Raw genomic sequence first — 18,813 nt, 5'->3', positions numbered from 1 at the left:
CTCCTTCCATCCCTCCACATTATCCCTCTCTCCTTCCATCCCTCCACATTATCCCTCTCCTTCCATCCCTCCACACTATCCCTCTCCTTCCATCCCTCCACACTATCCCTCTCCTTCCATCCCTCCACACTATCCCTCTCCTTCCATCCCTCCACACTATCCCTCTCTCCTTCCATCCCTCCACATTATCCCTCTCCTTCCATCCCTCCACACTATCCCTCTCTCCTTCCATCCCTCCACATTATCCCTCTCCTTCCATCCCTCCACACTATCCCTCTCTCCTTCCATCCCTCCACATTATCCCTCTCCTTCCATCCCTCCACACTATCCCTCTCTCCTTCCATCCCTCCACATTATCCCTCTCCTTCCATCCCTCCACATTATCCCTCTCCTTCCAGCCCTCCTTCTCCCTCCATATTGTGAAAATGAATCAGTTCTTGCTTTCTGATCATAATGAATAAGATTACATGGACAGGGAAGTCCTTGTCCAAGATCAACAGTCCTACTCAATGTTGGAATACAGGCCCAGGACTCATCCACTGCCCACCACTACACATGCTACGTGCATTCATCACCCTCATGTAGTATATCGAAGAACTGCAAAATGACCAAATAGCGCTCTCCTGTGCTCAATTACAGACATTGTTCATATTCTTCCTCTGATTTATTATAAACATCAGACAATACAATCCTTTATTTCCTCATGAATCAAAAAATATAATCAATCATCTGTGTACTATGGCAGTTGGGTTTCAGGCACAGGTGTTAACACAATTGGCAGGTTGAAACTTATGCAGTTCAGTGAATGAGAGACTGACCCACTACTGTGGACACTCATCAGCCCTCAATTTATGTTGTACAGCTGTGTCCACTGTTCTGATGACTCTTACTGATTACTCTCACTCATTTCATAAATATTAATCCGTAAGAGTATATTGATGCACCCAAAATACTGTCAGTTTAAGATAAATATCTTTTTTTTTTCTTGGGCTGTGTCTCAATCAACCACATCCGCCTATGTCGACATTCCACATCTGAGGTGGAAGGTGACTGAGCTCCAGTGGTGTTTGTCAGACCGAGACATCTCAAAAATTGGTCTTCTCACAAAGAAATCTTATTCCTTATGATATATTTTTGAACTGTCTTTTTTTGCCATTATGTATTATATTCAATGCGTTTCTATGGGCTATAGTAGTAAAGACCAAATTCAATATTTTAAGTAATAAAAAAAAAGATTAGCTAAAACCAGGTGTACACCACACAAATTTCCAAATCCTATTGCTGAGCCTGTCACATTAAAACAACTGTCTTTCCTGAAGTTTTTAAGTCTAGACAACGCAGTGGTGCGCTCACGGAATGACATGGCAAGGCAGGGGTCACACACTATAAGATTCTTCACTTGGTCGTTAGAGTTGTATCGAGAATCCTGTCTCGCAAAAATAATTATGTTATGTATAATTATTAGCTTAGAAGAACCCTCCCACCCACCAAAATAATTAGACTTTAACACTTTATAATTTATGTATTTTTCTTTTAAAGTTATAGCTTAGTCAATCATACTAGGTCCTTGATGCTCTTTGGTTGTGACATCACAGCTTGGCCTTAGGCACAGAGTCAGGGCTGGGGTAGAGGTGTTGCCGTAGGAAGCTAAGGATCTTCTCCCAACAGTCTTCCTGAGCATCGGCATGCGGCTTGGTGTACCCTCCCCATAACATGATCACTGCAACACACACACAATCATTAGTTACATTGGAAGTAAAGAATTGGTTAATATATATATATATCTTAGTTCAGGTGTGTATACTATATGTGTGAGCTTTGTGAACAGTACCTTTCTGTCGTGTTTGCTGCAATATGAAGTTGCTGGCTCTGAAGTGGGGTGTGTAGGGCGGCTCAATGAGGTGTCCAGCATCAGGGTATTGTAGAATGGTCAGCAGGTGCTCGTTACCCGCTGCACGCATCATCTGGGTCATCTGCAGGTGTCGTGGAAAATTGTCTCAGAAATATAACTCTTACAAGAACGTGTGAATTCAATATAGACTTTAATACAAAGTAGCAAAGCTGAGCCCTTCCATGGAAGGACCCTATCACAAACGTAACAGAGCCCCTCCATGGAAGGACCCTATCACAAACGTAACAGAGCCGAGCCCTTCCATGGAAGGACCCTATCACAAACGTAACAGAGCCGAGCCCCTCCATGGAAGGACCCTATCACAAACGTAACAGAGCCGAGCCCCTCCATGGAAAGACACCAACTTCTGATATTACAGAGTCCTGCCTTTATAAGATTCTGTCTTTGCATAACATATAGAGTCCCCTCCCTCTATATGAAAATAGCTTCCCTTGACCTTTCTCCATTGTTTTCTTTTCATCTCAGAACTTGCTTGTTAACACCCACACCTGACAGCTGTATAGGTTATATTGGTAGCGGGGCCCTGGTCCTATATGTTCCATTCCTTATATAGCCATTCTGTCTCAGCTTTTCAAAGTGGAAAGCCTAGATGCTGCTAATATTGGAAATGTAATCATAGTCATGAGTTTTGCTCCCACACAGGTCAGAGGTCACATTCAGCATCAATCACAATTATTGATTTCATAGGAAGCTTGTAATCATGTTTGTGTGTGTACTCACGTCCTTGGCAGACTCCACTGTGGCCCAGTTCTGATCATCCTCCCCGACGACCAACATCAATGGACACTTTATCCTCCCCATCTGTCAGAAGACACGGCAATGAGTAAACAAACCCACAGTGTGGGTGTTTGTGTGTTGACTTACATCCACTTTCTCTCCAAGGTCGGTTGGGATGGGCAGAATGATGTCTCTCCAGACCACACGGCCCTCTTCATCAAATCGGGTCTTATACCCATCCCTGACAATAAATAATTGTGTTTTTAGTCTCTATATCTTCATTTGGGCTGTATGTCACAAGCTTCATAATCACGGTACTTTACACCTTCACTTTGAACAGTTTTGGGTTTATTTATCATACTCACACCACTCACTTGTTCATCTTTCTAAACACCTCGCCGATAGCCTTGTTGACAGGGTTGACGTGACTCCCACTGATACACACACAGCATTTGGGCTGGAATACACACAGTATTTATAGTTTACACACTAAAACAAACTCATAAGCATATGCACATGGTCAGTGTTGGGACAATAACGATTACTGAATCTGAATTCACTCTATAAATACAAAGCTCCAATCTGGAGGAAAACGAGGAGAGTACAGTGCCTTGCGAAAGTATTCGGCCCCCTTGAACTTTGCGACCTTTTGCCACATTTCAGGCTTCAAACATAAAGATATAAAACTGTATTTTTTTGTGAAGAATCATCAACAAGTGGGACACAATCATGAAGTGGAACGACATTTATTGGATATTTCAAACTTTAACAAATCAAAAACTGAAAAATTGGGCGTGCAAAATTATTCAGCCCCCTTAAGTTAATACTTTGTAGCGCCACCCTTTGCTGCGATTACAGCTGTAAGTCGCTTGGGGTATGTCTCTATCAGTTTTGCACATCGAGAGACTGAAATTTTTTCCCATTCCTCCTTGCAAAACAGCTCGAGCACAGTGAGGTTGGATGGAGAGCATTTGTGAACAGCAGTTTTCAGTTCTTTCCACAGATTCTCGATTGGATTCAGGTCTGGACTTTGACTTGGCCATTCTAACACCTGGATATGTTTATTTTTGAACCATTCCATTGTAGATTTTGCTATATGTTTTGGATCATTGTCTTGTTGGAAGACAAATCTCTGTCCCAGTCTCAGGTCTTTTGCAGACTCCATCAGGTTTTCTTCCAGAATGGTCCTGTATTTGGCTCCATCCATCTTCCATTCAATTTTAACCATCTTCCCTGTCCCTGCTGAAGAAAAGCAGGCCCAAACCATGATGCTGCCACCACCATGTTTGACAGTGGGGATGGTGTGGTCAGGGTGATGAGCTGTGTTGCTTTTACGCCAAACATAACATTTTGCATTGTTGCCAAAAAGTTCAATTTTGGTTTCATCTGACCAGAGCACCTTCTTCCACATGTTTGGTGTGTCTCCCAGGTGGCCTGTGGCAAACTTTAAACGACACTTTTTATGGATATCTTTAAGAAATGGCTTTCTTCTTGCCACTCTTCCATAAAGGCCAGATTTGTGCAATATACGACTGATTGTTTGTAAGTCGCTCTGGATAAGAGCGTCTGCTAAATGACTTAAATGTAAATGATTGTTGTCCTATGGACAGAGTCTTCCACCTCCAGAGTGATCATGGGCCTCTTGGCTGCATCTCTGATCAGTCTTCTCCTTGTATGAGCTGAAAGTTTAGAGGGACGGCCAGGTCTTGGTAGATTTGCAGTGGTCTGATACTCCTTCCATTTCAATATTATCGCTTGCACAGTGCTCCTTGGGATGTTTAAAGCTTGGGAAATCTTTTTGTATCCAAATCCGGCTTTAAACTTCTTCACAACAGTATCTCGGACCTGCCTGGTGTGTTCCTTGTTCTTCATGATGCTCTCTGCGCTTTTAACGGACCTCTGAGACTATCACAGTGCAGGTGCATTTATACGGAGACTTGATTACACACAGGTGGATTGTATTTATCATCATTAGTCATTTAGGTCAACATTGGATCATTCAGAGATCCTCACTGAACTTTTGGAGAGAGTTTGCTGCACTGAAAGTAAAGGGGCTGAATAATTTTGCACACCCAATTTTTCAGTTTTTGATTTGTTAAAAAAGTTTGAAATAACCAATAAATGTCGTTCTACTTCATGATTGTGTCCCACTTGTTGTTGATTCTTCACAAAAAAATACAGTTTTATATCTTTATGTTTGAAGCCTGAGATGTGGCAAAAGGTCGCAAAGTTCAAGGGGGCCGAATACTTTCGCAAGGCACTGTAGGAGGGAGAGGCTCACACTGATGTCTTTGGAGTAGGCTGCCAAGTTGAGGGTGACTGACGCGCCAAAGGAGAGACCAAACAGAGCAACTCTGTCTTTCATCACCAGGGGGTGCTCCTGCAAAATCCTGAATGCTTCCTACGTAACAGAGAGATGGAGCAAGTTCAAGTGATAAGGATACAATGTAGGATCCAATGTAGCGGATGTGATGTAATATAACAGTGAGTCTGGGTAAATGGTCACAGGAGTGGACTCTTCCCTCTCAGGGCTGTTTCTGAACATTAAGACAAGCACAAGCATGTAGGCACACACAGAGTATGAGAATCACCTCAAAGTAGGTTTTTGATTCGATGTCTGAGGTTCTGATCTTGTCATGGGAAAGGTACTCTAGCGCCATGGAAACAAAACCGTGTGACGCCAGGAGGCAGGAGCGGTACTCCACCAGCCCCCCACCCCCTCCCCACATATCCAACACCCCAGGGAAGGGTCCAGGACCTGGGGGTAAGAAGAGGGTCCCTCGGACTCCATGTTCCCTGATGTCAATTCTGCACACACCCGGTGCCATGTACCATCGTTCTGTGACAACGGTCGCTAGAGGAGACTGCTTGCTGAAGCCCTCAGTCATGTGCCCACTGTACACAGAGATGTGTACCACCATAGGAGTGAGGACATCCATCTTTCTCAACCTGAGAGACAGAGAGTTTATTTGACTTGTCCAGCCGAGTCCGGTCACCCTAAATGATGTGTTTATCCTATGTAAAATTGACCGCAAATATTGAGGTGCATTGGTGTATTACCTGAGGCCTGTCCGACTGCCTGGAACAGGCTGCATGCTCCACAGTAGACCCATGGGCTCTGCTCCTTCATATGTTCCTCCAAGACTGGCATCCTTAGCAACTACAAAAACAACAGAAAAGAGAAAGAGGCTGGAGTTCCTGACTTGGACTTCGGAGTTGGATGACCATTCAAAACTATTTTTTTCTACTCAGAGCTCATTTTTTCAGATGTCAATTGTAGAGGTTGACTGATTATCATTTTTCAGCACCGATACCGATTATTGGAGGACCAAAAAAAGCTGATACCGATTAATGACAACTTTATATGTTTGTAATTAATGACAATTATAACAATACTGAATGAACACTTATTTTAACTTAACTCAATACATAAATCAATCCATTTAGTCTCAAATAAATAATAAAATATGTTCAATTTGGTTTAAATAATGCAGAAACAGTGTTGGAGAAGTAACAGTGCAATATGTGTCATGTAAAAAAGCTAACGTTTAAGTTCCTTGCTCAGAACATGAGAATATATGAAAGCTGGTGGTTCCTTTTAACATGAGTCTTCAATATTCTAGGAATTATAACTCATCGACTATTTCTCTCTATACCATTTCATATACCTTTGCATGTTCTTATAGGCACTATAGTATTGCCAGCCTAATCTCAGGAGTTGATAGGCTTGAAGTCAAACAATGCTGTGCTTCAAGCAAGAGCTGCTGGCAAACAGAGTAAAGTGCTGTTTGAATGAATGCTTACCACCGATCAGTCAGACTGCTCTTTCAAATCATAGACTTAATTATAATATAAGAAACAGACAGAAATACAAGCCTTCGGTCATTAATAGGTCAAATCCGGAAACCATCATTTCGAAAACAAAACGTTTATTCTTTCAGTGAAATACGGAACCATTCCATAATTTATTGAACGGGTGGCAACCCTAAGTCTAAATATCCCTGTTAAATTGCACAATGTATGTTGTCATAATTATGTAAAATTCTGGCAAATTAATTACGGTCTTTGTTAGGAAGAAATGGTCTTCACACAGTTCACAACGGGTCAGGCAGCCCAAACAGCTGCATATACCCCAACTCTGCTTGCACTGAACGCAAGAGAAGTCACACAGTTACCCTAGTTAATATTGCCTGCTAACATGAACTTCTTTTAACAAAATATGCATGTTTAAAAATATATACTTTTGTGTATTGATTTTAAGAAAGGCATTGATGTTTATGGTTCGGTACATTTATGCAACGATTGTTAAATCATCACCTGTTTGGCAAAGTTGAAGTAGGCTGTGATTAGATGATAAATTAACAGGCACCGCATTTATTATATACAATGCAGGGCAAGCTAGTTAACCTAGTAATATCATCAATCATGTAGTTAACAAGTGATTGTGAAGATCGTTTTTTTTTATATAAGATGCTAGCTAGCAACTTACCTTAGCTCCTTGCAGCCACAAGGTCCTTTTGATGCTGCACTCATGTAACAGATGGTCAGTCTAACACAATCTCCTCGTGGATTGCAATGTAATCGGCGTCCAAAAAGGCTGATTACCGATTGTTATGAAGACTTGAAAAATCGTCCATGCCGATTAAATCGGTCGACCGCTAGTCAGTTGTCTGTGGACTGGGGCTCCCGAATGGCGCAGCTGTCTAAGGCACTCCATCTCAGTGCTAGAGGAGTCACTACAGACACCCTGGTTCAATTCCTAGCTGCATCACAACCGGCTGTGATTGGGATCCTATAGGGCGTCAATCCCCATCCCGTCATACGGGTTTTGTAGGCCGTCATTGTAAATAAGAAATTATTTTACTCGGGAAGACAGTAAAGAACAATGGTTATTTTTTTTGGAAGTCTCAAGCACACTGAATGGGGCTTTCAAAACAACTGGGAACTCAGAGAAAAAAAACAGAGGTCAAATAATGAGGTCAGTGATCTTCAGGTAGGAAAGTCAGAGCTCTAGAAAGAGGCTGAGTTCCCGACTTGGAATTCCAAGGTTGATTGACAATTTTCAATGATTTGTCCTAGTCGGAGCTCGTCCCAGTTGCCTTGAACACACTGAAGTCGAATATTTCCAATTTCAGAGTTCAGTTGTATTGAACTTGGCATTAATGTGCTTGGGCGTGTTCATTGGTCACGCCTTTCACAGTGTGTTGCATTTCAACACTGATCCTACTCAGGACGACAGGTCCACTGCATGACCTTCACAACAACCATATTGGTTTTAATAACATCTATTTTGGCATCCTTTACTCAAGGTTTGCTGTGATGTTGTACTAACTTGATAGCAAGAGGGCAAACTAGCAGGCAATAAAATTGGCCAGCATCTCATGTTACAGTGCATGCTGATCTTATTGGCAACCACCAGGACAATGTGTAATTGAATTAAACAAGAGTATGGGATTTCATACAGAAGTTAGGCCAAGGCTACATCAAAGAACACGGTCTGTAAGCCCGGTCGGCGGTCACAAACCTACCTGTCACCGTGCCTTGGCCGTCGCTGGTGTAATGGCCGAACGCCTCCCAAAGGTCCTTATCCTCAGAGCGATGAAGGGAATGTAGTGTCACTGAGAGCGCTGGCGGTAAATTCCTCGCAACTACCTGGATCTTCTCATCCACGAGCCCCCGCATTGGCTGCACTGACAGAAGCGGGAAAGTCCCAACCATGGTGGACAAACACCTGTAGAAAAAAGACAGAAACCAAACGAACATTGGTAAAGATGGTGGGATTGACATCCCATTTTGTATTGGCTTTAACCTGTGAAAATCAAATCAAATGTATTTATATAGCCCTTCTTACATCAGCTGATATCTCAAAGTGCTGTACAGAAACCCAGCCTAAAACCGCAAACAGCAAGCAATGCAGGTGTAGAAGCACGGTGGCTTGGAAAAACTCCCTAGAAAGACCAAAACCTAGGGAGAAACCTAGAGAGGAACCAGGCTATGAGGGGTGGCCAGTCCTCTTCTGGTTGTGCCGGGTGTAGATTATAACAGAACATGGCCAAAATGTTCATAAATGACCAGTATGGTCAAATAATAAGAAGCACAGTAGTTTGAGGGTGCAACAGGTCAGCAACTCAGGAGTAAATGTCAGTTGGCTATTCATGACCGATCATTAAGAAAACAAAATTGGCTACGAGTCACATTCGCTTAAAACTTCGTGTCCACATTTACCTAGACTAAGTTATTCGACAATGACAAGTCAAATACATGCTGACATAGAAAACCGCTCTGTGTAGCTACATAATTCTGGTGCGAGTAGACAAGTTTACTCCTGCAAGAAAGTACAAAGTCCATGCGGCACTGCTCACAAAGTTACAGTAACTGGAAACCCATAGCGATAAAATGTAGGCCTATGCATGATTCATCTTCACAAATGCGGCAAGATTTTTCTCAAAGGACTGTTACTTACTTCACCGGTTAATAACAACGTAGACTACGTTAGGTTTATGCATTGCTTGGTAAGAGGGTCTGCTTAATAAGCGTCAGTCAGCAACACTGAAACGGTACTTCCGGGTCTCTGAATTTCTGACAGTTTCAAGATAAAAGTTCCTCACGTAATATAAAAGAATAATTAACCTCAAAAGTCTACCCTCATGATACACTAACACACGAGGCAGCGCGGTGAAACACCGCTTCCCATTAATTTCAATGGAAGGAAAGCAGAGGGCAGGGGTCCTTTGGGTGCGGGAGGCGGTGAAAAATATCGACTTTTCCCAACGTTATGCAAATCACCAGCGGCGATTGCAAAAGATGTAGAATATGTTACGAATTTGCAGGGCATATGATATGTTACAAATTGTAGTTAGATGGCTAACATTAAATAGCTGGATAACGTAAATTAGGCTAGGGGTTAGGATTAAGTTTAGGAGTTAGGTTAGAGGAAATATTAGCTAAAAGGGTTAAGGTTAGGGGAAAGGTTAGCTAACATGCTAAGTAAGCTAAAAACTAGTGGAAAAGTTGCAAAGTATGTAAAATGCTAAAGTTTTCTGTGATGAGATTCGAATTTGCAAACGTTTTCGGTTGTTAGATGTTGGTGTTATAGGCCCACCCATCCACCCTGACAAGTAACTATCTGTTTTATGTAACCATAACAACTGTAACACATATTAATTTCAGTCTCACGGATTTCGTTTAATTATGTTACATCTAGTATATAAGACCAGGCTGCAACACGTGGCTCTATCTTTTGAATAGTTTAACCTACAAAATATTATGCCCCATCACTGAAATTTAAGACCCCCAGGAACACATCTTTATGTACATACTGTTTCCCTCTACTATAAACACAAGCCGTTAGAAATGAGTGTACAAGACCAGGCACAAAATTAGACTGGGGAAGACAGAACATCAATGATGATGTTCTTTTCAACTCAGAAGACCATAGGACATTATTGCCTGATGATCATCTTAACTTCCCAATACATTTCTGATGAATTTCAGTCACCATACTGTCTTCAGAATGAAATGCTGTCAAAAAATGATGTAACTGATTGGTAATCGACTGTCATAACCCAAATTACAAAAGTTAACATTTGCCGTTGATTACATAACTTTGTTTGCATGTCAATATGTTGTGGCATGCATGGTGTGGGTGCAGTGTCCAGATGAACCTTTCCAAGTGCTTTGATTGGTTGGGAATGGCAGGGCTATGATGGATGATGGATAACTAAGGGAGGCTTAACAGTCAAACTAACAGGACTCAAGGGAAATTCAAGGTACTGTGGGGAAGTTTAGGTTAGCGAGGAGGGGAGCAAGATGGACTGTCCTGAGTGAAATAGCCAAGGGGTCCCAAATGGTCAAGACTATCAAAAGCCTATTCTTATTGCCAGATCTGTTTTCCCTATCAGTCACTGCATGTGCGTCTTCAACTATTTTAGTTACCATTTATTTATAAGCTATATTTAGTGGCCTGGTAGCTAGGGTCTCTTTTTAAGGGGAAGTCTATAATAAAAACTGTTATAAAAGACAAATCTTTGTTTTCTTTATTATTTTGGTTAGGTCAGGGTGTGATGAGGGTGGTTTGTTTAGTTTTTGTATTGTCTAGGGGTTTTTCTATTGCCTAGGGGTTTTGTGTTTATATGTCTATGGTTGCCTAGATTGGTTCTCAATCAGAGGCAGCTGTTTATCGTTGTCTCTGATTGGGGACCATGTTTAGGTAGCCATTTTGCCTAGGGTATTTGTGGGTTATTGTCTATGTGTAATTGCCTGTTAGCACTTATGTGTATAGCTTCACGGTTTGTTTTTGTTTCAGTGTTTCGTTCTTTAATAAATCAAGAATGTACGCTTACCACGCTGCGCCTTGGTCTCCTCCTTACGACGACCGTGACAGTGGGTGCTTATATTTGTTCTATTTCACACATGCACACGTGTGTATTATATGCACGTGTGAATTTGAATTGTTTTTTTGGATATCCCAACCCCCGAGACACCCTCAGAGTGGGGTCACGGTGAGTGTCTGCCATTATTAACAGTAACCCTGGAGAAATTAGGCTTACGTGCCTTGCTCAAGGGCACCTGGACAGATATTTCACCTTGTTTGCTCGGGAATTAAGAAAGCAACCTTTTGGATACTGGCTCAATGCGCTAACCGCTAGGCTACCAGCTGCCCTGGGTAATGTACGTGTGTTTCTTTTAGGAAACACAGACACAGCAGCACATTTTGGGAATGTGAACTTGACCCTAGAAAGGGAGTAGGCAGACATGCACAGTCTTACACACACACACCTGAGGGAACAGGGCAACAAAAGGACAGGGAGAACTCAGTGAACCTTAGTGAATCACTAGCCAAACTAATCCCGTTACCCCAGGGGAAATGTCATTCCGGCTTTCAAATTACTCTTGGAAGATGTAACAGTAGAATGCACAAGGTGCAATTGCGAGATTTGGTAGTGTGTCATCAGTTTTCCTCTTGTCATGTAAGTCATTGCATACCTTAGAGAGTTATTTATAACTTTACAGTGCCTTGCGAAAGTATTCGGCCCCCTTGAACTTTGCGACCTTTTGCCACATTTCAGGCTTCAAACAAAGATATAAAACTATTTTTTTGTGAAGAATCAACAAGTGGGACACAATCATGAAGTGGAACGACATTTATTGGATATTTCAAACTTTTTTAACAAATCAAAAACTGAAAAATTGGGCGTGCAAAATTATTCAGCCCCCTTAAGTTAATACTTTGTAGCGCCACCTTTTGCTGTGAATACAGCTGTAAGTCGCTTGGGGTATGTCTCTCAGTTTTGCACATCGAGAGACTGACATTTTTTCCCATTCCTCCTTGCAAAACAGCTCGAGCTCAGTGAGGTTGGATGGAGAGCATTTGTGAACAGCAGTTTTCAGTTCTTTCCACAGATTCTCGATTAGATTCAGGTCTGGACTTGGCCATTCTAACACCTGGATATGTTTATTTTTGAACCATTCCATTGTAGATTTTGCTTTATGTTTTGGATCATTGTCTTGTTGGAAGACAAATCTCTGTCCCAGTCTCAGGTCTTTTGCAGACTCCATCAGGTTTTCTTCCAGAATGGTCCTGTATTTGGCTCCATCCATCTTCCCATCAATTTTAACCATCTTCCCTGTCCCTGCTGAAGAAAAGCAGGCCCAAACCATGATGCTGCCACCACCATGTTTGACAGTGTGGATGGTGTGGTCAGGGTGATGAGCTGTGTTGCTTTTACGCCAAACATAACGTTTTGCATTGTTGCCAAAAAGTTCAATTTTGGTTTCATCTGACCAGAGCACCTTCTTCCACATGTTTGGTGTGTCTCCCAGGTGGCCTGTGGCAAACTTTAAACGACACTTTTTATGGATATCTTTAAGAAATGGCTTTCTTCTTGCCACTCTTCCATAAAGGCCAGATTTGTGCAATATACGACTGATTGTTGTCCTATGGACAGAGTCTCCCACCTCAGCTGTAGATGTCTGCAGTTGATCCAGAGTGATCATGGGCCTCTTGGCTGGATCTCTGATCAGTCTTCTCCTTGTATGAGCTGAAAGTTTAGAGGGACGGCCAAGTCTTGGTAGATTTGCAGCGGTCTGATACTCCTTCCATTTCAATATTATCGCTTGCACAGTGCTCCTTGGGATGTTTAAAGTGGCAGTGGTGTAAAAATACTTTAAAGTACTACTTAAGTCGTTTTGGGGGGTATCTGTTCTTTACTATTTATATTTTTTTTAATTTTTACTTCACTACATTCCTAATGGAAATATTGTACTTTTAACTCCATACATTTTCCCTGACAACCAGAAGGACTTTTAATTACTTAACCGGACAGGAAAATAGTCAAATTCACGCACTTATCAAGAGATCATGTGGTCTTCCCTACTACTTCTGGCTTGGCGGACTCACTAAGCACAAATGCATCCTTTGTAAATAATCTGAGTGTGCCCCCAGCTATCCGTAAATGATTAAAACCAGAAAACAGTGCTGTCTGCTTTCAAGTGATTTTTACTTGTACTTTTGATACTTAAGTATATTTAAAACCAAATACTTTTAGACATATACTCAAGTAATATTTTACTAGCTGACAAACTTTTACTTGAGTTACTTTCTGTTAAGGTATCTAGGCCTTTTCTCTAGGACGACAAATGGGTACTTTTTCCACCACTGGTGTGTGGTCTTCACTTATTGTCCCATGTCAGATCGCGTTATATATTCCATATCTTTACAGCATAATGTCCTACAATCTCAGACATAATATGTAGAGGTGAAAGAGGTCACATTGAGATGGCAAATATAATGGCATTGTAACGGCTTTCATCGGAAGAAGAGGAATCGTCAGACCAAAATGCAGCGGGATACGTGTTCATCTTTATTTTAAGGAACTGAAAACTGAATACAAAAATAACAAAAAGGAAAACCCGAAACAGTCCTGCAAGGTGAAACAAACACTAAACAGAAATACAACTACCCACAACTAAAAGTGGAAAAACAGGCTACCCAAGAATAGACAGCTGTCCCTGATTGAGAACCACACCCGGCCGAAACATAGAAATACAAAAACCTAGACATACAAACGTAGAATGCCCACCCAAATCACACCCTGACCAAACAACAATAGAAACATACAAAGAAATCTACGGTCAGGGCGTGACAGGCATGTAAAAATGGCACCGGAAGAGATGGCTGTCTTTTTATGGTCTCCTAACCAATTGTGTTATTGTGTGTTTTTTCGTGTTATTTGTAACTTATTTTGTACATAATGTTTCTGCCACTGTCTCTTATGACCGAAAAGAGCTTCTAGATATCAGAACAAAGATTACTCACCTCGTACTGGACAAAGATTTTGTTCTCTGGCAAGTCAGCCCAAATCCCTGTGATTCGCATGACAAGAGAGACGGAGATATAGGGAACAATGTACAAACATTGGATAACAAAATAGACGATCTACGATCATGAAAATCCTCACATTAAAATTAAAAACATTAAAAACTGTAATATCTTATGTTTAACCGATTAGTGGCTGAACGACGAAATTAATAACATACAGCTGACGGGGTTTACACTGCATCGGCAACATAGAACAGCCACTTCTGGTAAGACAAGGGTTGGCGGTCTGTGTATATTTATTAACAACAGCTGGTGCACGAAATCTAATAGTAAGGAAGTCCCGAGGTTTTGCTCGCCTGAGGTAGAGTATCTCATGATAAGCTGTAGACCACCCTATTTACCAAGAGAGTTTATTATCTATATTATTCATATGTCGCTGTCTATTTACCACCACAAACCGATGCTGGCACTAAGACCGCACTCAATGAGCTGTATACGGCCATAAGTAAACAGGACAACGCTCACCCTGAGGCGGTGCTCCTAGTGGCATCTTACATTTGCAATCAGAGGAAAAAACGACTTTAATGCATACAAAGGCCTCCATTTGAAACTTAAATAAAGCAAAAGTGGTCAGATGAATAAAGCAGTGGTCAGATGATTAGCTATAGGACTGTTTTGTCTTCACTGACATTTTCAACCTGTCCCTGACTGAGTCTGTATTACCAACATGTTTCAAGCAGACCACCATAGTCCCTGTGCCCAAGAACACTAAGGTAACCTACCTAAATGACTACTGACCCTTAGCACTCATGTCTGTAGCCATGAAGTGCTTTGAAAGGCTGGTCATAGCTCACATCAACATCATTATCCCAGAAACCCTAGACCCACTCCAATTTGCATAACGCCCCGACAGATCCACAGATGATACAATCTCTATTGCACTCCTCACTGCCCTTTCCAACCTGGACAAAAGGAACACCTATGTGAGAATGCTATTCATTGACTACAGCTCAGCATTCAACACCATAGTGCCCTCAAAGCTCATCACTAAGATAAGGACCCTGGGGCTAAACACCTCCCTCTGCAACTGGATCCTGGACTTCCTGACAGGCCGCCGCCAGGTGGTAAGGGTAGGTAACAACACATCTGCCACACTGATCCTCAACATGGGGGCCCCTCAGGGGTGCATGCCCAGTTCCCTCCTGTATTCCCTGTTCACTCATGACTGCATGGCCATGTACGACTCCAACACCATCATTAAGTTTTCCGACGACACAACAGCCTGATCACCAACGAAGATGAGACAGCCTATAGGGAGGGGGTCAGAGACCTGGCCGTGTGCTGCCATCATAACAACCTCTCCCTCAACGTGATCAAGTCAAAGAAGATGATTGTGGACTACAGGAAATGGAGGACCGAGCACACCCCATTCTCATCGACAGGGCTGTAATAGAGCAGGTTGAGAGCTTCAAGTTCCTTGGTGTCAACATCACCAACAAACTAACATTTACATTTACATTTAAGTCATGTTCCAAACACACCAAGACAGTCATGAAGAGGGCACGGCAAAGCCTATTCCCTATCAGGAGACTGAAAAAACTTGGCATGGGTTCTCAGATCAGTAATCTTCACTGTGTGCACAGCTCGGTACACGAGATGGTGCTGACGATGCTGCCTGAACTCTTCCAGATAAGCCTATTCTTGGTCACAAGTGCCATCGCAATCTTGCTCTTCTGGGTCTAGTACTTTATGTTCAGCCAGATTGATCGGCAGATGAAGCTGTAGCAGAGCATGAGCACAGCCATGGCCACGAGGAAGATGCCCACGGTGCTCCAGGTGATGTAGGCGAGCACACCCCATGGCTGGATGAAGTGTACCCAGCAGTCATACACGGCCGAGCCCGGGCGGACCTCGCTCAGGGAGAAGTTAAAATACTGGGACATGCTCAGGGCAAGACTACACACCCAGGTGGCTCCGATCATCAAGTAGGAGCACTGCGTGGGCTAGTGAAGGATCTGCATCGGGTGACAGATGGCGATGTAGCGGTCCAGTGTCATCATCACCAACATGTAGGTGGACGCGAACATCCCTCGCACCTGCAGGTGTTTGATGATGTGACACAGGAAGTCAGGCCCACAGGAAGTCAGAGCTGTGGCAAAACCTGGAAAATGCCACTACCAAGTCCGCGAGGCTCAGGTGTTTCATTTGAAAATAAAAATAAAAGAGAGCCGCACACTCTTGGAGCTCAGATGCAAAAATGTAATACCAACGTTTCGACAGCCAAGCTGTCTTCATCAGGGTATAATCACAAACACTGCGGGATGACTCGTTTATATAGTGTCAAAGGACATAGGTGTCTGTAATCATGGCCAGGAGTGGCCTAATATCATTGGTTAATAATCAAATACAGAAATAAAAGAACTACAGAAATAAAATAACTTAAAATCAAGAAATTCAACCAAGACAAAAAAGACTACTCCTGGAGAAACCCTGACAAAAGAGGTCCTGCTCCCCCTCTCCATGACAGACGCAGGAGGGATGCCGCTTACTTCTATCCACCCTTGTCTGATCAACGCTCGACAACCAGCGCCTCATCGGCTTCCAGCGGTAGTTTTTTATCCAACGAGAGACTGGACGGACGGAAGGGCGGAAGAGGCCGCAGGCACGCGCATCGACGAGATGTCGCACCCGACGGGGTAAAAAGAAACGAATATCAGAGGCAGAGGAGACCGTTCACACGGTCCCAGAACCCACGGGATTGAGTGTCTTTAATTTATCAAGCAAGATATTGAGCCCTGCCCATGTCTCTTTGCTTAATAAAGGGTTATCTGTTGTGCCTACAACTCAGTGCAACGATTTTGATGTTAAGGTAGACATGTTTAAGTTTTTTAGAAACATCCGTTTAAGGGAATACTTTAGCTCCCCTAATTCTGACACTTCTATTGAACCAGTAGGTTGCTCTCCTGCACATACTCCGACTCCTTTTAGAAGCAAGAGTTATTTTATACCTCCAGCCAATCGCAATCACTCTATCGAGACATATTGCAGACTTGTGGAACATGATGTTGGACTTCTCCTTAAGAATAAACAGGTATCCAAATATTTCCCTAATTTACCCAAGAATGAAAAACAAGCTTTGCTTGATTTACAATCTGATACGTCAGTCCTTATTCGTCCTGCTGATAAGGGTGGGTCGGTTGTACTCATGGATAGGACAGCTTATGTACATGAGTGTCATAGACAGCTGCTTGACAACACATTTTACAAGAAACTCAGAAGTGATCCCACTTCCCAATTTCAGAATACTATCTTGTCTGTCCTAGACGGGTATTTAAGTTCTGGTCAGATAACCAAAAAAGAACATGCATTTTTGGCTATTCAACACCCTAAAATTGCCACTTTCTATACATTGCCGAAATTACACAAGAATGTTACACAACCTCCAGGGCGCCCTATTGTAGCGGGCATTGATGCAGTAACGGCCCCTCTATCTACTTTTGTTGGCTTTTTTATTAGACCACTCGCAGAACAGCTACCCTCCTTTGTAAAGGACACCAGCAGTATGATCTCTATCATTGAATCTCTTGATCCTCTCCCTGAGAATACCTTGTTAGTTACTTTTGATGTTGAGTCATTATACACTAATATTCCACACGAGGGCGGTATTGAAGCTATGGAACATTTTCTTTTACAACGTGACCCTAATGAACTACCTTCCAGTGCATGCATTGTAACATTGGCTGAAATAGTACTCACGCATAACTATTTCATGTTTCTTAATGACTTCTTTATTCAGATTAAAGGGACTGCTATGGGATCCCCCATGGCTCCTAACTATGCTAATTTGTATGTGGGTTACATGGAGAAACAGTCTATTTTCAATCCTCTCAAAAATGTTTTCTTGCCTCACATCATTATTTGGAAACGGTATATTGATTATATTTTTGTTCTTTGGAGGGGTGATGCTAAACAGCTCCAGGCGTTCCATGCTTTTCTTAACTCCTGTTCTGAGCATATGAGATTTACTATGCAATTTGATACACCTCTAATCAGTTTTCTTGATCTTCTGATCTTGTGTGAAGATAATGTTTTACACACTGATCTTTACATGAAGCCTACTGATCGTAACAGTTTGTTGAGGGCTGATAGTTGTCACCCACTTCCCTTGAAAAACAGTTTGCCCTACAGCCAATTCTGTCGAATCAAAAGAATTTGCAAAAAACAGTCCGATTTCGACAGAAATATGGCTGAGACGCAAAGCAAGTTCAAGGAGAGGGGCTACAAGAATGATCAGATTAATATTGCCATTGAGAAAATTCAAAACAAAATGAGACATGACCTTTTTCCAGGTAAGTCTCGCAAAAAGACGCATACTTGCGTTCTAACTACCCGCTATTCAAAGTGCTCTGAACAAATTAAGGGAATTGTTCACAAACATTGGCACATCCTAAAATCCGATGATAGTCTTGGTAATGTGTTTTCGGACCTTCCCTTGGTCGTATTCTCGCAGGGCAGAAATCTCAGAGACCAATTGGTACACTTTGATTTACGACCCCAAGATATTCCTGAACAACGTCTATTTGCGCCCCTACTGGATGGAAATTACAAATGTAATGGCTGTGCTCAATGCAATGGCACTTATAAATGTAGATCCTTCAAACACCCACAAACAGGGAAATCGATCCCAATAAAAGGTGTTATTACGTGCTCCACTAAGGCAGTTATTTATCTTATAACTTGTCCTTGTGGTAAAAATTATGTAGGTAAAACAAAGCGCGAATTAAAAGTACGTATCTCAGAGCACCGTAGCACCATTAGGTGTAAAAACTTGACTTATCCAGTTGCGGCCCACTTTTTGGAGGCA

At 42.2% G+C, this 18,813-nt stretch overlaps 1 protein-coding gene and 1 pseudogene across 2 annotated transcripts; both read right to left on the bottom strand.

Moving 5' to 3' along the window:
* Positions 1-642: 642 nt before the first annotated feature.
* On the bottom strand, positions 643-9,193 carry LOC135514755 (acyl-coenzyme A thioesterase 5-like). Of its 2 annotated transcripts, XM_064938320.1 has the most exons (10): positions 9,093-9,193; positions 8,158-8,360; positions 5,690-5,789; positions 5,221-5,578; positions 4,911-5,030; positions 3,004-3,086; positions 2,777-2,870; positions 2,633-2,713; positions 1,832-1,973; positions 643-1,720 (listed from the first exon to the last, which is right to left on the bottom strand). In XM_064938320.1, the coding sequence occupies exons 2-10, from the start codon at positions 8,345-8,347 to the stop codon at positions 1,590-1,592; spliced, it is 1,299 nt and encodes a 432-aa protein (XP_064794392.1). In that variant the 5' UTR covers positions 8,348-8,360; positions 9,093-9,193; the 3' UTR covers positions 643-1,589. The 2 variants fall into 2 exon arrangements, with proteins under 2 accessions (XP_064794392.1, XP_064794393.1); XM_064938321.1 differs by lacking the exon at positions 2,633-2,713.
* Positions 9,194-15,577: 6,384 nt separating this feature from the next.
* LOC135514601 (arg8-vasotocin receptor-like) lies at positions 15,578-16,154 on the bottom strand (annotated as a pseudogene).
* Positions 16,155-18,813: the final 2,659 nt, after the last annotated feature.

This window comes from Oncorhynchus masou, chromosome 26 (genome assembly GCF_036934945.1).
Source record: "Oncorhynchus masou masou isolate Uvic2021 chromosome 26, UVic_Omas_1.1, whole genome shotgun sequence".
Classification (NCBI taxonomy): domain Eukaryota; kingdom Metazoa; phylum Chordata; class Actinopteri; order Salmoniformes; family Salmonidae; genus Oncorhynchus; species Oncorhynchus masou.
Note: the sequence above shows the minus strand (reverse complement) of the source record. Positions and strands in the feature narration are given on the sequence as shown.